General features: G+C 40.4%; 1 protein-coding gene across 1 annotated transcript in view; it reads left to right on the plus strand.

The window, feature by feature from the left end:
- LOC140240893 (uncharacterized) overlaps window positions 1-19,325 on the plus strand; it is a 338,767-nt gene that overhangs the window by 226,356 nt on the left and 93,086 nt on the right. The window contains exon 4 of the mRNA XM_072320671.1: window positions 1,638-1,738. Coding sequence (XP_072176772.1) covers window positions 1,638-1,738 — 101 coding nt within the window. The remainder of the gene's footprint in view (window positions 1-1,637; window positions 1,739-19,325) is intronic.

Consider the following 19,325-nt stretch of genomic DNA (forward strand, 5'->3'; position numbering starts at 1 on the left):
CTCATCTCTTTCTCTCTCTCTCTTCCTCTATCTGTCTCTCTCGTATCTCTTTCTCTCTCTCTCTCTCCATCTCGCGCTGCATCTATCGCATCATCCGTGCCAACAAAAGAGCGTGGAGCAGCGAGTGATGCAGGGGTGACGCGATCCCTCAGCGATGCTGGGTCACTCTTCGTAACTCATCCTACTCTCAGAGCGAGACTGAGTGTGCTGTGATAAGGATGTTGTTCAGCTAGATATATTCTTTCCTCCTGATTTTTGCCTCTTTTTGAAAGATAAAAGTGCCTGGAAATATCTCCCCTTGCCTCATCAGTGACTTCCATCCGTTGAGCTGTGAGAGTTAAAAGTGTTTCCGTGTTTAAGGTTCGTAAACGTCTCTTGGCCTGCTTTGCAGCGTGCTCAGCTAGATCGAGTGTTCTTTCCACTCTGTGTGTCATATCTAGGTCATGCCGTCGCTAGCGTTGTGGCTCTATCCTATACCAAGCAAACCAATGTCATTTGTCGTTCGGTTTTGAAGTCTCTTGACGTAGCATTACATGCCTCGTAATGTCAACATGTTCATATCACTGCAAGATATACATGTGTTCGTGATGCTCATGACAATTATAGGTCGGAATATGTGAGTAATATGCACAGTCTGTGACATAGACTAGCATGTATACATGCTGCAGCAGCTGATATTAGTCTTAGTTTCCAGACTTGTCATTGACGATGTTCAGTATTGAATAATGACACCAAGAGCCATTTGCTACAGCGATGTATTCATTATAAGCATTCATTTGTCATGATTGACAAGACTAAATGTATAACATGTCAGTTTCTAATGCCAGATATTGACATATGAATCCATTTAGGTCTCAGTTTCACCACATCTATTTTGTTTCATTTGGAGCTTTTTGTTTTCAGCCTGTTTATCACAGTGCGGTTTCATGTTTTATTGTTGTTCTTGTTGTTAAAGTGTTGCGTGTGTGTGTGTGTGTGTGTATGTGTGTGTGTGTGTGCAGTGGAATAGACCAGAAAAAACATTTGCTTACATGCATTGCATGGTATGTTTGTGACATAATTCCCATTTTGTGATGTATGATAATGGAGATGAATGAGTGAAATGGGATTATAGAGCATATCTATCAAGAAATTACCACGGCCAATATGTATTCTTATGTTATATGTTATATATGTTAACTCTCTGCGTGACATTTGCCTTGTAATGTAATGAAGACTGATAGGTGATATGCAACAATTCTTCTTTCATCTCCTTCCTCCACATCAAATATGAAATTACAGATCAAGTTTATCTGTTTTCATTCGTGACATGCTAAATTGTTTTTAACTGTTAAAGGGAAAATATATGAATATATCACATGTATTCCAATGATCATGTGTAATTTAGTAAAAGAGAATAGAAAATTCAGTTTAGTACCTAGCTTACAGACATGTTGTGTATCACCTATGGCACTCATCCTTTCTGAGATTATAAAGTCAGATATGTAACAATGTATACATCTATCAGTCAGTTGGTACAAAATGCCTTTTTGCAAGAAATGATGGCACCTTTTGCTGAATTGCAAAAAGACTTACTGGCCCATACTGACCATTCTCCTAATTATTTTTCATTTCTTGATTCTCGTCCGCAATTGCAGATATCAGCCATGATGGCGGCGACAATCGCAAGCGAAGGAAGAGCGCCCCCAGTGGGCCGGTGCAGATGAGCCCTGACCCGAATCAGCCGTCCAAGCTATCGGTGAGTAGAGCCCAGTGGCAGTTACCTCGTTCTTGCGCATCCAGCATCCATTGATTATAATCAATGACACTATGTTTATGTCCTACTCCTGAAACTGTATGAAATCAGTATGTCATCACGCATTACGCAAATTTTTAGTCCACATCACCACATACTGCATTCTATGTTGGTTTGGTTCATGCTGCGAGCTGTGCGCTCCATGCTGCATCCCTTTCCCATAGAAATGTGTAAACATGCTCTCATCTGAACTTCTGAATGAAGATGCCTTGATTCCAGTTTCCACGGAGATTGTCGTTTAGAATTCATATCATGATTAAAATTTGAAGATTTACACAATAAAGTAGAGAACAATGTCTCGGTGTGATAGCAGAGTGCTGAGACCTTTATATTTTGAGAAGTTTAGAGTTTGCTCTGTATGTGTCAACTCAAGGCTTTGATTTCATTTTTCTTCTTCTGTTTTGGCTGACTCTTTGAGTTATGTATAGAGTGTATTGAATAGTATATATGGCAAAAGTGTGTTCACACTGTGACCAAACTTATGAACAGGATTTCTTGTCAAGCAAGCTGTGACCCTCAGAAAGAAAAGAAAAAAAAAATCTGATGGTTTGTGTTACATGTGGAAATCGCAAACCTCCCGGCAAATACTGTCATATGATTCATATCTTGCCAGCATGGAGTATTTTGAGTTTGATGGGTTCCTTGTGTCAGTTATCAACATGAGACTGTGCGCAGTTTCAAAAAATGGGTCAGCATCATGTTGGGAGACGGTTGTGATGCGATGACCTCAGAGTTGGGGGGAATTCCCAAAAGAGATTTTGTGCTGGTTTCTGGCCTTTCCCCAATTCTGCACCTCCTTTTGCGAGATGGTACTGGTAGGCAGGCACTCACAGCCCCCCCATCCTCAGAGGGATGCAGAATGTCAGGTATGAGGTCAAATATGATGCAGGGGACATTTGAGATGATGATGTGTTCCTTTTTTCTAATACATACTTTAAGAGAAAAAAATAAATGATGCCATAAAGATCCAGACTGAAGTAGTATAATTTTGTGGGGTCAATACCAGATGAGTAAACATGTACAAGCAATGAAATGCAAGATACCACTTTTTCAGTGGAATGTAGATCCCATGATTGAAGCTCCCATTTCAACCTTGTACAAGCAATGTAAGTCTTGAAATATTAGTTGATGAGAACATTCAACTGTGGAGGGGTTGGAAGGAGAGAGCAATATTCATGATTTAAGGTCGTTATAGGCAATTTGGTAAAGGGAGATATACCATCAATCTTCATGGTTACTTCTTAACTGTTGTGAAGTGGTGATCATTTGTGCGCGGTTTTGTTTTCAACAACATGATCTACTTGAATTTTAGATGTCCATCGAGTAATTCAATACCAGGAAAGGATGGTTAATAAATCCCCCTCCTACTCCTTCAAAAAGCAAATAACTTCAGGATTGGATTTGTGGTTAATCTCAGCATACATGTATTCTTCATTCACTTTTTGTGTACTGTCATTTAACTGCAAATTAATCCATCCACTTTATTGTATGCGAGTGTTTGATCTCTGGCTTGAAATAAAACTTTGATACTTTCTTTTCAAGTGAAGTTGTAGTTTTCATCATGGCACCGTATGTTTTTTTATGTGTAGTTAATTAATTTTCAACCTAACCACCCTTGCATGAATTCTCTTTAAATTCACATGTTACGATGCCTTGTCATTAATCACATGCCCACATGATGAATTATGTTGCAACTTTGACTCGACAAGAAGATGAAAAAAAAAAAGTCATATCCTGGTTCATACCCCCTGGGAGACAAAGTAAAGTCACACATATTCTGAGTATAAAAAACTTGGGGAGTTGGTTATGATATGAAGCACAAATCAGACTCCATCCTCAGTTTCTCTTTGAAATGTCAAGTTTTGGTGCTTTTTATGATCAGTATTTGGGGAGGGCATATTTTAACAGTAATGATTCATTCTTGTAAAGCTCTATGAAATCCTGTGAGAGAAATTGTCATAGTTCAAGACTGTTATGTACGTTGACAAGTTCAGCGGTTAATGGCTCAAAACATTCTACGTATTCCTGCAGTTTGACACTATACAGCAGTTGAGAATCAAAAGAATAATGTCTTCCAAAAGGTCCTTACCTTGAAAAATGTAATTAAAAGCCAATATCCTGTTAAAGTACAGGTCATTGCAAAGAATCACAACCAGTCACAATATCAAATGTTTGTAGGAGGTAGCATAAGGAGGGAACTGCAGTAATCAAGACTCTACACTGCAAAATTCTAACTTGATTGTAATGTAATATAATTCCTCATACCATTGGCACCAAGGGCAGAGTTGCCTTTTTTTCCTTTCTTCATCTTCTTCATAGAAAGGATAGCTAATCCGTCCATCATTCAATTACAAACCACCAGGATATGCTGTCATGAATTTACCACACACAGTCTCTCATTTTGCAGTACCTTGGCAATGGCTTTTGTGGGAGATCACATCACGGACAGATATACATGGCATATAATCTCTCAACCCCGGAATGAAAGCAGGCGATGTATGTAGGCACGGGAGGAATGTGCGGTCAATTAAAATTACAGGCTGGTCGTGAGTGGCCACGCTTGCTCGCTCAAGGGGGGAAAAGGCGGGCAATCATTACCAAATCAAGCCTGCCCGTGCGTGGACCCCAATCGTAATTTAGGAGAGGAAACGAAAAATTCTCCGATCCGTGACATGAAGGCATCCAGTGTGTAGTTGCCAAACATTGGTGTCAATCTCAAACAGACGTTTTGCTACTTGTAGCTTGAACTTGTGTCATTTCGTTTTCAGTGCAACACATCTTTCCCCGTTGTGTTCACGCAGAAATGTAAAGTTTATGAAATCATAATTAATACTTTTGTGCTGAAGTGTAAAGAAACACTGCAGCCATTCCAAAAACAAACAAAAACAACAACAAAAAAGTTTCATGGCATATTTTTTGAGGTTGTATTCATTTATCACTGCAATAATTTAGTAGCGGTTTGGGGAAAAGATGTGCACTATGTTTATACTGCACAATGTGTTTTGGTAGCATTTTGTGGATTTATTAACAGCTGGTTAAAATACAAGAGAGAAAACTAGACTCGGAATTTGTCAACACTGACAAATTAGGTGATCCGATTTTTTTTTTAAATCAATGATTCGAGTTTTCACCTGAGATTAGGGACATTGGTCGTGTGATGTTTGGATTCTCATTTTGAAAAGGGAGTCAGACCTGCCATCTTGGGTACCGAATTCCGTATACACTATCAAAGATGCAGAATGAAGCATATTTGACCTTTGACCCCACTTTACACCCCCAAGATGGCATTTGAGCAAAAAGTGGTTATTTTGTGAAATGATTCTTGTAACATGGTCTTTGCGTGCGCAAAATATGGGAAAGATAAGACATGTATTCACCAAGATACAGGATGAAACATTTATGACCTTTGATCCTAATTTACATACCCAAGATGGTGTCTGATCAAGTAGTTGTTATTTTATGAAATAATGTACGTAACATTAACTAAACATGTGCAAAATATTGGGTTGATAGGGGCTATTTTTCTTGAGTTATTGCAAAGAAAATTGGAAAAAGAAAGAAATATGAAAATACATCGAAGATAACCCTTAATTTCAACCACGTTTTTGGACGTGATCCCGACACCATATGAAAAACAAAGGGAACACGTACGATAGCGCAAAGTCTCAGCTACAACATATTAAAATCTGGGAGAAATTCACCGAAGGGTAAGTGAGCTAGTGCTCGATAAAGACAATCATGTCAATTTTCACATCTAGAAAAATTCCCTCCCATAGAGATAACACGTCATAACGAAGACAAAGAAAGAAGTCCATTATGACCTTTGACCCCGATCTGCACAGATAAGATAGCATCTGAGCAAAAAGTGGTTATTTTGTGAAATGATCCTTGTAACACGGTCTTTACGTGTGCAAAATATGGGGAAGATAGAACATGTATTCACCAAGATACAGGATGAAAAATTTATGACCTTTGACCCTAATTTACATACCCAAGATGGCGTCTGATGAAGTAGTTGTTATTTTATGAAATAATGTACGTGACATGAACTAAACTTGTGCAAAATATGGTGGTGATAGAGTATGTTTTTCTTGAGTTATTGCAAAGAAAGTTTGAAAAAGATAGAAATATGAAAATACATCGAAGATAGGCTTTGATTTCAACCAAGTTTTTGGACGTGATCCCGGGACCGTATGAAAAATTGAAGGACACACTTACGATAGCCCAAAGTCTCAGCTACAACATATTAAAATCTTAGAGAAATTCACCGAAGCATAAGTGAGCTAGTGCTCGATAAAAATAGTCATGTCAATTTTCATTTCCATAAAAATTGCACTCCCATAGAGATTACACGTAAACTGGTAAAATTTGACAATGTTACTTTTAATCCCTTTTTACGAGGTGATGCCGTCATCCAATCAAAATGTTGTTATTATATGACTGAAAGAACATTTAATAAGCTACAACATATTGAAATTTGGACGAAAATCAACAAAAGAATAAGTGTGATACGCTTGAGTGAACTTAAAATTTGATGACGTCATTTTGAAAATTTACTTTTTTTACTTTATTAAGAAATTTGATATCTTTTAATCGTTTTTCCAGGATCGCCAACCCATGAAATGACATGTACAACTCATCAGCTTTCAGAATATGTAAAGAACATGGGTGGTCACCGTCCATCCTGATGAGTAAAATCGGATTCAAAATTGGCTGTTTTTTGGCATTGTTGGACTGTATATCGCCATTGACGCGCGCGCGGAATTTCAACTTTGACGGGCCCGTGTGACGTCATATTGAGTCGGATTGACTTGAAACTTGGTAGAAATATTCCTTGACATTTCAGGCATCCGATAAGTATGAAAAAACGGGAAATTTCTATTGCGTATGAGCTGTGCGTGCGTATATGCGCGCGCGCGTACGCGTCCGTCCATTTTTTTCAATTTTTCAAAAAATGCTCCAAATGGTCTGAAACGTGTGCAAAAAAAATTTGAGCTCGATTTGAGCATACAAATATTTCAACGCGCGCGTACGCGCACGTTTTAAAAGAAAATATGAATTTTGAGAATATGAGTAGAATCCGCATAACTTGAAATATATGTGACGTAAATTTCATTGAAAAATTCCATTCCATTAATGAGATATGAATGAGAATGTGTTTTCATATAATGACGTCATAGTGACGTCACGGTCGACTGATCACTCTGATTTTATAAAATTTGTCGTCTTTGGGACATGATACATATATGGTATGAGTTTGAAGTTGATACTCTGAGTACTTTCTGAGTACGTAGATACACAACTTTTGTCCAGAAATAAAGAAAGAAGAAGAAGAAGAAGAACAAAGAATCCGTACAGATACAGAAGGTGATCCGAGAGGATACTCGGATCACCTAAAAATGATTATGATCATTGATCTTTTCTGAGATTGATGGCCGTGGTGTTAGGGGAGGGGGATTTATGATTCTGTACACAATATTTGATACAAAGATACTGGAAGAAGAAAAATGATTGTCATATCAACTCTTTTAATCATGTTTTTTTTTTCTCCTTCTCAGAGGAGAGGATGCAGGCAAAATACCAATTTCCCAATCTGTAATGATGTGAGCCGAGTCAGCAGAATGTAGCAATGGCTATAGTGGCAGACAGAAAAAGAGAAGAAAGAAGCAGATTCGTATTTCTCAGCACTGATAGTGAAGTGAATTTATATGTGGTGATCACAACAGCTTGTATGTATCAATTTGAATGGATCATTTGCAAAACGTTTGGATGCACTTGTGTGTGGAACCAGTTATGAGGTAGATTGTGAGATCTCAAGAAGAAGAAAACATGTTCCGAGATGTTGTTGACCATTTCCTTCTTTATCCCATAGTCTGGGATGAGCCCCCCTCAGAAAAAAACAAAACTCCCAATCTGTTCCTGTCCAGAACTGTTTACCAGTCCAGCTTGAAAGGGATTTCCACTACCCTTTCCACCGATTAGCATGCCAATCTTTTTTACCAGGGGGGCTTTCTTGCCGCATTTTACAAGTCCTTTTTTTTTCCTTTTAGAGACAGTGTTTACTCGTGAATTCTGTAATTGTTGAATAGCCTCTTCAAATTGGTACCTGGGTAAATAGTTTTGGTAAATATATAGTTACTGGTACCGTTGCTGTAGGTCGACAGAAGGTACGTAGAAGCAAGGAAAAATCTGGGTTCTATTTTCGACAGCATAGGATGACGTTACCTCTTGCCTACAGGTTGACAGGATTACGTTGTTTCACATCGTATTCTTCTTTCTTCTACGTTGTAATCTGCCATAAAAAGTATTTTGTCTTTGGTGTGAGTGCCATGTTTGCTTGTGCTTCAAATGCAAATGGCGTGCTTTCGATACCAGATGAAGAATTGACTCTGGAATGATGACGCAAGGAGATGGGCGAAGAATTGGGGGGGGGGGAGGGAGTGGAGAAATCCACGAAGGAAGAGAAGCAGGAAGTATAGAAGTAAACAAAGGAATTATCGACTAACACGCACAGAGGAGCACTCGGTTGTGACCCAACTTGGAGAAAAACCTCCCCCAAAACCTTGCTTGATGCAGAAAAAAAGGACGCATTCAAAATAAAGTTGGCAGTATTTAATCCAGACCATTAGTGAGTCATTTGGAATCGATAATGGTAGAAAATGCAGAGATTTTCTTCTTTTCTGTTCTTTTTTTTTCGCTGTTGTACTCTAAGCAAAACAAGTTCTCTCCGTTGTGATGATAGAGTAGTATTAAAATGACAGTGATGGTAGACCTCCTCTAGCTTAGCGAGAGAGAAAGACGATTAGAAATGTTACTACTGAAATCCTCTAAGAGGCTCAATAGACGGGTATTTGTACTGGAAACTTTTGTTTGTTTTTGTTTTTGCTTTTTGCATTTCTTCCCTTTCTCACTATCTCATTTTCTATCTGTATCTGTCCATCTCTTTTTCTGTGTCTCTCTCTCTTTTTGTATTTATATATCTCTTTCTCTCTCTGTATCTATCTATCTCTTTCTTTTTCTGTATCTGTCCTTTTCTCTCTATGTATATATTTCTTTCTCTCTGTTTGTCTATATCTTTTCCAGTATCTATATATCCTTTTCCTTCTATGTATCTATTACTCTCTCTGTATCTATCTCTTTCTCTCTTTGTACCTATCCTTTTCTTTCTTTGTATCTATTTCTTTCTATCTTTCTGTCTATTGTTTCTGTGTATCTATCTATCCTTTTCCCTTTATGTATCTATTACTCTATCTGTTTCTGTCCCTTTCTCATGTATCTATCTCTCTCTTTCTCTCTGTATATATCCTATTCTCTCTATGTTTATATCTATCTCTTTCTTTCTCTGTATTTATCTATCCTTTTCTGTATCTCAGTATCTATCTATCTCTTTCTCTCTATATAATCATCTATCTATCTCTTTCTCTCCTGTCCTGTTCCGACTGAGAGAAATTCTTTGAAACAGTACAAGCAAGGGTGTTTCATGGACCAGGGAATGCATAGGCCTTTTGTTCCGCAACACGTAGCGGGGATGGCACTCCATTGTGCGTGCTCTCATCTTTTAAAGCAGGCCTATTCATTCCCCACTAGAGGGTCAAACTCGAGAGATTTTCAGATAATTGGGGTGTAATGGGATTCCTCTTTGTGGCGTGACGTGTGGCCCAGTGCTCGGGCATTATAGTGCGGGCATTATAGTCAGTCCCCCGCTTTGCATCAAAACATTTTTTCACGTGTTGTTGTGAGCAGCCAGAGTCGGCCAACTGTTTCCAGTCTGTGCGCGGGCTACCCTGACGTAAGACCAGGTCCTCGTGCATACAGCACCGCTCAGTCCAGCAGAACAGACACTTTGATGGCCTTGCAGTACACACAAGCCTAGCACTTTGGGGGAATAACTTCTTTGGATTTTAGCGTCTAGTGGACAAACTGAGCAATTCTTATCTCGATCATCAAAACCACCATTCTTTGAATGTCTTTGGCAACAAAAGAGGAAGAAGTGTGACATTATTTGTGTATAGATCTTGTCTTGTGTCCAAATCTAGTAGTGCAGTTTCAGAACTGAACCAGTTGAGACTTGGATCATAAGTGCTTTTTTGTTTTTAGGTGTATATTCTGTTTGTTAGTCAGTGCACCCGCAGAGGTATCTATTGCCGGATCCTCACACACCGACTCTTGGGAGACTCCAGTCGTCCTCAGAGTCAGCCCAAGATGCCAATCACCATGGTTACTGGTATCAAGATGTGATCAAGTTCTTGGCTCTCCGGTGGCCAGGAGAAGTTGTGGACTTCTTTTCCTGTCACCTCTGTAGAGAGAAAACTTGCGGGTGAATGGAGTTTGATGGAACACGCTGTCACAAACACGTCCCATTAATGCTGGTGGGTAGGACCCCACAGTGTCAGCGTGAAAACTATATATCCTAGTGTAACCCGAGCTGCGGCGTCAGACAATTTTTTTTCTTTAAAGATAATTTCTTCTCGCTTATGACCTCGCGACACCAAGGTGCCAGTGGACACTCACATACAATGGTTGTAACGGACTCATCAATGGCGAAGCTCTCAGTAAGTCTACCCTTAGCATTTTGACATCAAAATGCATTCATCTTCTATTTAACACCATTAATTTGACAGTCATGACTCCCGGTGCATTGTTCAGTTGTCATGTATTATTTGAATGCAATGCACTGTGGGACAATACATGTGGTTGTTTGTAATGATGCACTCTGCCCAAAGTTATTGGCATAAAAATTTCTGTCTAGCACCCATCGCACGTAATGGTGGTGGTTCAATGCTTTCCGTGCCATTGTGGTGTTGCACATACTGAAATGTCTGTCTTTGGATGTCAACAAAGCACCCATCCATGGCAAAAAAAACAGCATGACAGTATGCTGCGGGTGACATCGAATATTTGTCATGCATGTGGGATGCGCCCCAAATCAAACCGACGCCCACAGACTCCACCACCTTTAACCCTGTCCTACTCTGTATCTTGCGGCCGATGCTTAAAGATTGCAGGCTTGTCAGTCTGTCATAATACTGTTGTAATTTTAACCCATTTGAGGACGAGCCGATTTTTCTGTAAGCATACTCTCCCATAGACACCTGTCCGAGTAATCTCAGTACTAGTCGTCAATGGGTTAATATGTTGATGAGGAAATACTGTATGTACATATGGGCCCATACTCGCTGTGAAACATGGTTGCGTGCAAGACTTGAAGAAGGAATCTGTTAATCACATAAGTTCATCTGACATCAGTTGTCGTGATGAGAGGTATTAATTATGAAGTCAAGTGAGATAGGAAATGGAGGTCTGTAAAAGGAATAGAAAAGATAAATTGTCCCAAGTCAAACCGACACCTGCAAACTCTAGACCACGTTCAATTCTTCATGCGCTGCTGACACCCGTTGTAACATTGCCAAGCTGTCAATCATTTTCTCCCACGTGGTCTTAAAGGACAAGTTCACCTTCGTAGACATGTGGGTTGAGTGAATGCAGCAATACTAGTAGAACACATCATTGGGAGTTTGAGGAAAATCGGACAATCCGTTCAAAAGTTATGAATTTTTGAAGTTTCTGCTCACTCAAGGCTGGATGAGAAGACTACTATAGCTTGTGATGTCACATGAGTACAACGATATGAAGAAAGAATAAAGAAAATTCAACATATTTTCACTTTTCTCGCATAACAAAAGAACACTTGACTTCTCTCTTTCAGAAGGCAGGGGGAATGATATTACCCTTAACATATGTCAGTAACAAGTCGAAGAAATGTGCACTTTATTCAAAAAGTAAAGTTTTGTGAAATTCTCTTTTTATTTTCTTTATATGGTTGTACGCATATGACATCATACACTGTAGTAGTCTTCTCATCCAGCAGTGACTACGCAGATACTTTAAAAATTCATAACTTTTGAACGGATTGTCCGATTTTCCCCAAACTTTCACTGATGTGTTCTACTAGTATTGCTGCACTCACTCAATCCACATGTATATGAAGGTAGACTTGTCCTTTAATGGCTGGTGTAAGATACACATAGTTCATAGCTCGGCAGTCTCTGTCATATAAATATATAGAGTGGACTGCATGTGCCAATAAGATCGATAGTGTCTAAGTGTCGTTTAATGGATTGCATAGGGAGAAGTGATGATAAAGTAAATAAAGGAAAGATAATCACAAAGTGACTTGGCGAGCATCCAGTTTTTAAATGGAAGCTTGAATAAGAGTCTTGCTTTTGGAAAGCTCTAAATGTGCCATGTTAAGAGTGATGACTGTTGTTGTTTGTTTTTTTTTTAAGAAGTAGCTTTCCTAGCTAAAACTGTTACTGTGGAGCATTATTCCTGTGATACTGGATAAAGATGACATGTTTGTTACATCTTCAACACAAAGGGTTCCCCCTCAACATATTCAAGTTTCCAGATCAAATTCTGTGCCGTGTTGTGTACGGTACATCTTTGAAACAGCTATGCTGTGAGAGGAAGAGGGTGCTATTATGCCAGCGTTATGCTCAGAATGTGCTTCTTGTGTTCGAATTTTCTCTCCCTCCCACCCTCTCCCCCCTCCCAATATCCGAACAAGTGGGCTATAGATGGTTAACGTTGTACTGTTTTGATGTAATCATTGGCAAAGTTGCCAAGCCTAGCATTTTTTTTTCACTGCATATACAACTTTTCCTTCATCTGAAATAAGTGACTATAGTTTTGATGTATGAAAAATATTTTTATGAAGAATTGATTTAATAGGCCTAATTTGTGCAGTTTCCTCATGTCTCTGAAGTCATATTTTCTGTTACATTGTGCCTTTAGAATGCGTTTTTGAATTTTTTACTGTTCATTGGTGTGCTCTTTGGTCTGCAGAAGTTGGTTATCAGGCGTGCTCTTGCATCTGTTGTTTTCTTGTCTACTACGGGGCTAATTATCTGTCTGTAGGTATCTCCCTGTATACATAGCAAGAACTGACGTAGGCTCAGTCACAAAAGTTCGAGCAGAACTAGAGGAGACAAGATTGGGTCTTGCATGCTAAGCTCAAACCAATAAATGTCTAGACTGTGCGTGGAGGTGCACAGCGTCTGTCATTTACCATGGAACCTGGTCGCCCCCGACCAAAAAAGAGAGAAGAAAAAAAAAAGAAGCTTTTAAATTGCGCCGTAACAGTGGCAGCAGCAAAAGGGCAACGTGTTGGACAGTGAATTAAGTCTTAGAAGGACTGTGGAAGGAAAGAAAACACAGAAATGAGCAAACTGAATATCAAAATGATATGCATAGCAAAGAGCAAAGGGATGGAATATATCGAATTTTAAAAAGTTGCCTGTTTGAGTTCAAAGCAAGGACATTTTGAAAATGATAATAATGACGTTGCTGTGCAAGTGTCAGAGAAATCGTATCCTCTGCCTACTGAAAATGGTGTCGTTAGATAGAAATTATCAGTGATCAGTTTGTTGTCGGAATAGTTGTATAGATTTTAGCTACTGTTTGCGACGTTCGTGCCGAAGGGATGAGAATCAGCAAGATGGCGGTGGATGGAAGTGGGGTAGGATTGAAGGAGATAGTGATGGATTGCACAAAGTATGATACCAGAGATACAGAAACCAGACAGACTTGGGGGGGGGGGGAGAGGAGGGGGGGAAGTGGTGGAGGCGGTAGAGAGATGCAGAGGTAGAAATACACACACAGGACATGATGGTAATGAGAGGACAGAGAAAGAAGGAATAGGGATAAAAAGATTCAAATCAAGGCTTAGAGAGAGAGGAGGAGGAGGGGGAGGAGGAAGAGAAGAGAGATATATGGTAGATTGGGATGGCAACTTGAGATAATAAGGCAGACAATTTAACTCTCTATGTTCCACATTCGCACATCCGACTCAGTCGACGGCGTGCCAACTTCGCATATTCTGCTCAAACGCACAAACCCGCCCAAACCGATCGATTAATCGCCAAATGCCGCAGTACAATGAAAGCGTTTCTCGCGCTTTTGTTCCTCTCACATATAGCTTGCTTTTCATGTGGTGATTTACTATTAAGCGGTGTTCCCTACTTGATTTGTGCGTGAATTCACAGATTCTGTCACTGTTTTGTGTGGAAAAGTCATGCCATTACAGTAACGTAGCTACTGATCATTTGAAAGAAAAACAATGGTAGATTTGTCATAAAATTTACATCAAAGCAAAGCTAGACATTTTCTTTACAACTTTGCTCACTACATGTCCAGCTTAACAGAAATCTATAGAAGTTGCACAGATTTGAAAAAGAGAATGTTTTCTCTAAGCGTGACTACGTTGGTGTCTATGAAAAATGTGGCACTCAGGGGGTTTCCATCATGGCACATAAAGACTTAATAAGTGGATGAAAAACAGGATATACCCCTTGCGCCCTAAAAAGAGACAAGCAGGTGGAGAAAGGAAAAGATGGGGGGGGGAGAACACTCCTGGAGAGTGATGCACCAAGAGATGTAGGTGGAAGACACTCAGATGAGATAGGGGAGAGGAAAGGGAGATGGAGATAGTAAGAGATGGAGAGAGATCATGAGCCAGACAGGGAGCAAAATTGGACCTTTGGGAGATTTTGAGCTAGAACTACAAAACGGATAGTTATAGGAGGGTAGGGGCGAGAGAGATGGAAATAGTAGATTTAAATCAATGCAGAGAGAGAGAGAGAAGGGGGAGAAAAAGGAACAGAAGATAGGGGTAGATGAGGATAGTAACTAGGGAGAATTTGGCAGAAGGAATCAAAATTTGGTAGAAGAAGCGTACACCCTTCTCTCTCTAGACGAGATGCGCAGGAGGAGAGAGATAACCATGGAGAGTGATGCGGGGAGACGGAGGCGGGACACACCAAGATGAGATGAGGAGAGGAAAGAAGAGGGGTAGAGAAAGAGAGAGAGGGAGAAAAGGGATACCCCTCTGTCCTAAATCGGGGTAAGGAGAGAGATTGCGTCTTCCCAAGATTTCCGTCATCACCGGCAGCATCACTTAGCCATGAGTCATCCGGACCTTAGCCACAACTGACACACACACTAACGTTAGTTCCTCGTTGAGTGCTTTCGGTTCCGAGCGCATAATATACGGGGACACACACACACACACACACACACACACATGCATGCAGACACAGACAGTAGAAGATCGGAGAGTAGCCTGGAATGACCCAACTCCTTGTGTCTGCATAATTCATGTCTTCCCCCCCCCCCCCTTTCTCTCTCTCTCACTCTCCATCCTCATCTTTTACTGGTCAGGTCACCCCACTAGCCAAACCACCCCATAATGCGACCCGCTTTTTGTGGAGCGGCAGTCGCTTGCTCACCGCCAATATTACATACATCTCAGGTTCTCTATTCTGCCGTTGATTACAGATTGATTAGCATGGGGGGTGGTGGGGGGGGGGGGGGGTCGGGGTCAATTGAGTTGTGGGCAACCTAACTCTCTCTAGCAGATTCAATCACTGCAAAATGATGACTTATAATGCTGCCAGAGTTTTCTTGCATTATTTAGAGTCATTTCGCGCTGAGTGTGGGCATCGCTACTGGTCATCCCAAATCCAATTTTGGGTCCATCTTTTGCTCCTTGGTAGTGAAGATAATGATGCTTCAGTGATAAAGGACGTCCACCTGCCTTGCCTCCAGTGACAAAGGTTTAGTCATCGGTAGATTGTAAATAGGCTTTCTTCACTCATGATCTCCCTGGTCAGAACAACCCCCCCCCCCCCATCCAATACATTCAGATTTTAGAAGATTAACCCATTGAGGACGAGTCCTAAGTATACTCGGGCAGGTGTCTATGGGAAATGCATGTTATAGCAAAATCAGTCCATCCTCAATGGGTTAGATAGGCGAGTGCCGAATAAGAAAATTACAAAATGCAATAACTAGAATGAAAGGCACGGTGTTCCATATAGGGCCTAGATGTATCTTCTGTCTCAATTTGAATGAAAATGTCATAGGATAGATAGAAATAAAAACAGAAACAACATTGTTGTCACATTATTCCTTTTTGCAGGGATGACAGTTTGGTGATGTTGGGTTTTTTTTTTTTTTCCTCATCTTTATTGACTTTAAAAAGTGCTGCTGAGAAGTACCGGCAAATGTTGCTATCAATCTTTGCCTCGCGCATTTTCTGGACTCTGCTCTTCGGGAGCAACTGTATCCATTCTCCGTTCAAATTTTCCTCCGCAGCCATCAATTATTCAACTGAGACGATTGTGGCTGCCGTTTCCTAGCAACCGTAACTCCGTGAATTTGATGGAGATGAATCATGCTGCACTTAGCGTAGACAGGCATGGGGTGAAGATGGCGGAGTGCCCAGTTCCACCAATTCAGTAGTGTGTCATTTTGAAAAAAATAAAGGATGCCCATCTGTGGTGGGGAATCGCTTGAATGTGAAAATGTGCGGACGTTTATGGGTATTGCAGTGATGCAGGAAAATCGTCTAGATCGCGATCAGTGAAAGTGGCCGCAGGCGCCATTATTTCTGTTTTGATTAGCATATCAACCGAGCAGACAGGAACTGTAGGCATATTCGATCATCATAGGGTACAAGTGCATGATCTGTTGCGAAGATCTGTCATCATCTAGACTGACATTGTAAGCTGGCAACATGTGATGGTTTTGATTCTCCGGGCAAAAACTAATTAAGTCTTGACATGAGCATAGGCAACCATGTAAGATAAAGACATTCTGCCATCAACAGAGGCACATCTTCCTGCCAAAGTACATGGTTTAACCTACTTCCAGGCTCAGTTCGAAGAACAAAAGGACAGTGTTTTATGCTCTAGTGTCTTCAATTGTCATTTCCTCTGTGCTGAGTTCTTCTCTTTTAAAGCATTACCTCTGACCTTCAGTGTTTGTTGAAGGGTTTCCATATTGCCTTGTGGAGTGACTGCTCCCGTAGCTCATGTTTTGCCGTTCTGCGGGTTCACACTCCGCTGTCACAGAGATTCCTCTTTCTCAGAAAAATCTCTCATCCCCCCTTACCCCCCCCCCCTTTTCCTCATGGGATTAACAGAAAAAGAAATAACCTCATACATTTCTCATCAACTGTCATGCAAACCTGCCCCCAGAGAGAGAGGATTTCACGGTTGGAGTCAATGTCCCTCGCGTCCTTGATATTCCGCATTCTGGGAAAATTGAAAACGAAACAAAACAATGACTTCTTATCCACAAATCCATGTGTGTGTGTGTGTGTGTGGGAGGGGGTACTATTACACTCCAGCTCTGGAAACGTTTGTAGTTGAAGAGATGCTCATTTCTCAAGGTACTTTTTTTGTGTTTGTTCTACAAGGAATATGAAGAAGGATACCATATCTTCCAAAGATGAACAAAAGCCTCTTCTAGAGAGGATTGGCTTTCAAGGCCACAAGAATATCAGCACAGGGCTGGATAGGATGATACACTTGATGTGCTCATGTCAGGTTCTGAATTTCATCCCAATTTTTGATGGATGTTGGTGTAGCTGTCTCGGTATTCAATGTCACAGTGTCATATATGCACACACATGCACACTGGTTGAGGATTGATAACATGAAAGTAGCCAGTAGCATACATCATATTTTTCCTGTTTTTATTCTTTCTTGTTCATTTGTTTCTTGATGTTCATGTTTGGCATTTGAGAGGCGTGTGTAGAGCAATCTGAGGTAGCTCATCTTAGTGTTGAGACCACATGAATATGTGTTGTAAACAAAGATTCAGTTAGCCATATGCCCCTTGCAATATAGTAGAGTCCATGTATAATGGTCAGACAGTGTTGCACCTAAGACCTTTAAAACATTCTGTCAGATGTGAGTTTGGATTGGATGCTCACCCTGTGTCTAGCCTCATCATCTGGCCCTTGATGCAGAGTATCTGAAGAGCTTCTGCATCAGCAGATGAGGATTGGGATGAATGGAAACTCCAATTTTTTTTTCTTCTTCTTTTCTTTTTTCTGGAATAGTGACTGGTGTTTGGCGTCCATTCATGTTGGCTATCAAACGTGCAGTGATTGGTACCTCATCAGATAGGGCAGATTGCCCCCCCCCCCCACCCCTCTGTCCACAACTCTCTTTCTCACCCCATTCTCTCCCCCCCCCCCCCTCCTCCTCTCTTCCTATCCCTTCCCTCCCCCACCCAATCTCCATTAGAGCTGGAGAAGATAGTCTCAGGTTTCTAGGCAGGACAGTCGTGTGTGCTGAGGTAACTCTGTCATTGCCACTGGTGACCCATTCATGCACAATGTCTATGACTTTTTATGATGATTTAGCCTGAGAGGGTGAAAGTAGAAGCACTCTTCCACTAATACAAAAGTGCTCCAGGTTCACATCCACCACAAGAGATCCCAGTGTATGATTTCTGCCTCTAGGGTTCAGTGCAAGCTGGACAAAGATGTTCAGACCCATCATACCATGTCTACTTTGACGCAGAATATCTGGTAGTGATTGATTATTCTGATGACAAGGCATTTAAAACGAAAGAACAGAGCTGACTATAATGATGCCATGCCATGGATAGACAAGACCAAATCATCATCATCATCATCATCATCATCATCATCACCATCATCACCATCATCATTATCATCGTCAGTATCGGCAGCAGTGTAATCATCATAATCATCATTATTGTCAGTTTTATCGTCAGCATCAATATCATTTTAATCATCATTATTGTCATCATCAGCATCATTATTGTAACCATCATTATTGTCATCATCATTAATATAAAATTCTGGACCCATGACATGCATCCTCAAATTGATTAGTGGCTGATTAACTTGATTGGGGTGCAGGAGATGGTTCTCCGAGAAACCCTCTTTGGAGCAAGGACGTGAGCTGCTTCCAATTTCAGAAAGGGATAGAGCAAAAAAATAAAAAATTTTACAGAGGCAAGCCATGAAAACAGTGTCTAGCTCTTCAATATTTTGCATTGGTGTCATTCACATTATTTCCATTATCATAATGTGCAAGTATTGTAGCTATTGTTTGTGAAGTTATTATTATCATTATTGTCATCATTATCGTTATTGATATTATATTATCATCATTACTACAGTTATTGCAATCATCAGCACTTTTAACAGCTTCTTCGATGTGATTATTTTTATTGTTTATTTTGTCCTCCAGTTTTCTTTTTTTTCATTATTTATGCAGTCATATGGAATTCTGATCATTGCTTTTGTATTCTTCTAATGTTATTTTAATGATCATCACTGCTATTCCTGTTGCCATTAACCATTATCATTTCATCATCTAAGTGGTTATCTTTCTCCATTTTTTTCTCTTTTTATTTGAAGGGATTGGGAGGGGGGTCATTAATTCTGTCTCCTTTTGATGTGCTCATGAGTCATGACCATTAGGGTGGCCTGGCCCGCCCGTGCGGGTAATGGAGGGTGAAAGTACTCATTACCGATGAGGGATCACTCCCACTTTTGTCAGCATCTTTGATGAGGGATGAAGGAGGAGGGAGGGAGCATCCGAATGTGGGCATCATTTTCTTTTTCATTTTTTTTTTTCTTTCTGTTGTTGGAAGCGATGCTCCACAGCTGGGTGGAGGAGAAAGATGTTGCCGTCAATACGCATGC

The sequence above is a fragment of the Diadema setosum genome, chromosome 17, assembly GCF_964275005.1.
Source record: "Diadema setosum chromosome 17, eeDiaSeto1, whole genome shotgun sequence".
Classification (NCBI taxonomy): Eukaryota; Metazoa; Echinodermata; class Echinoidea; order Diadematoida; family Diadematidae; genus Diadema; species Diadema setosum.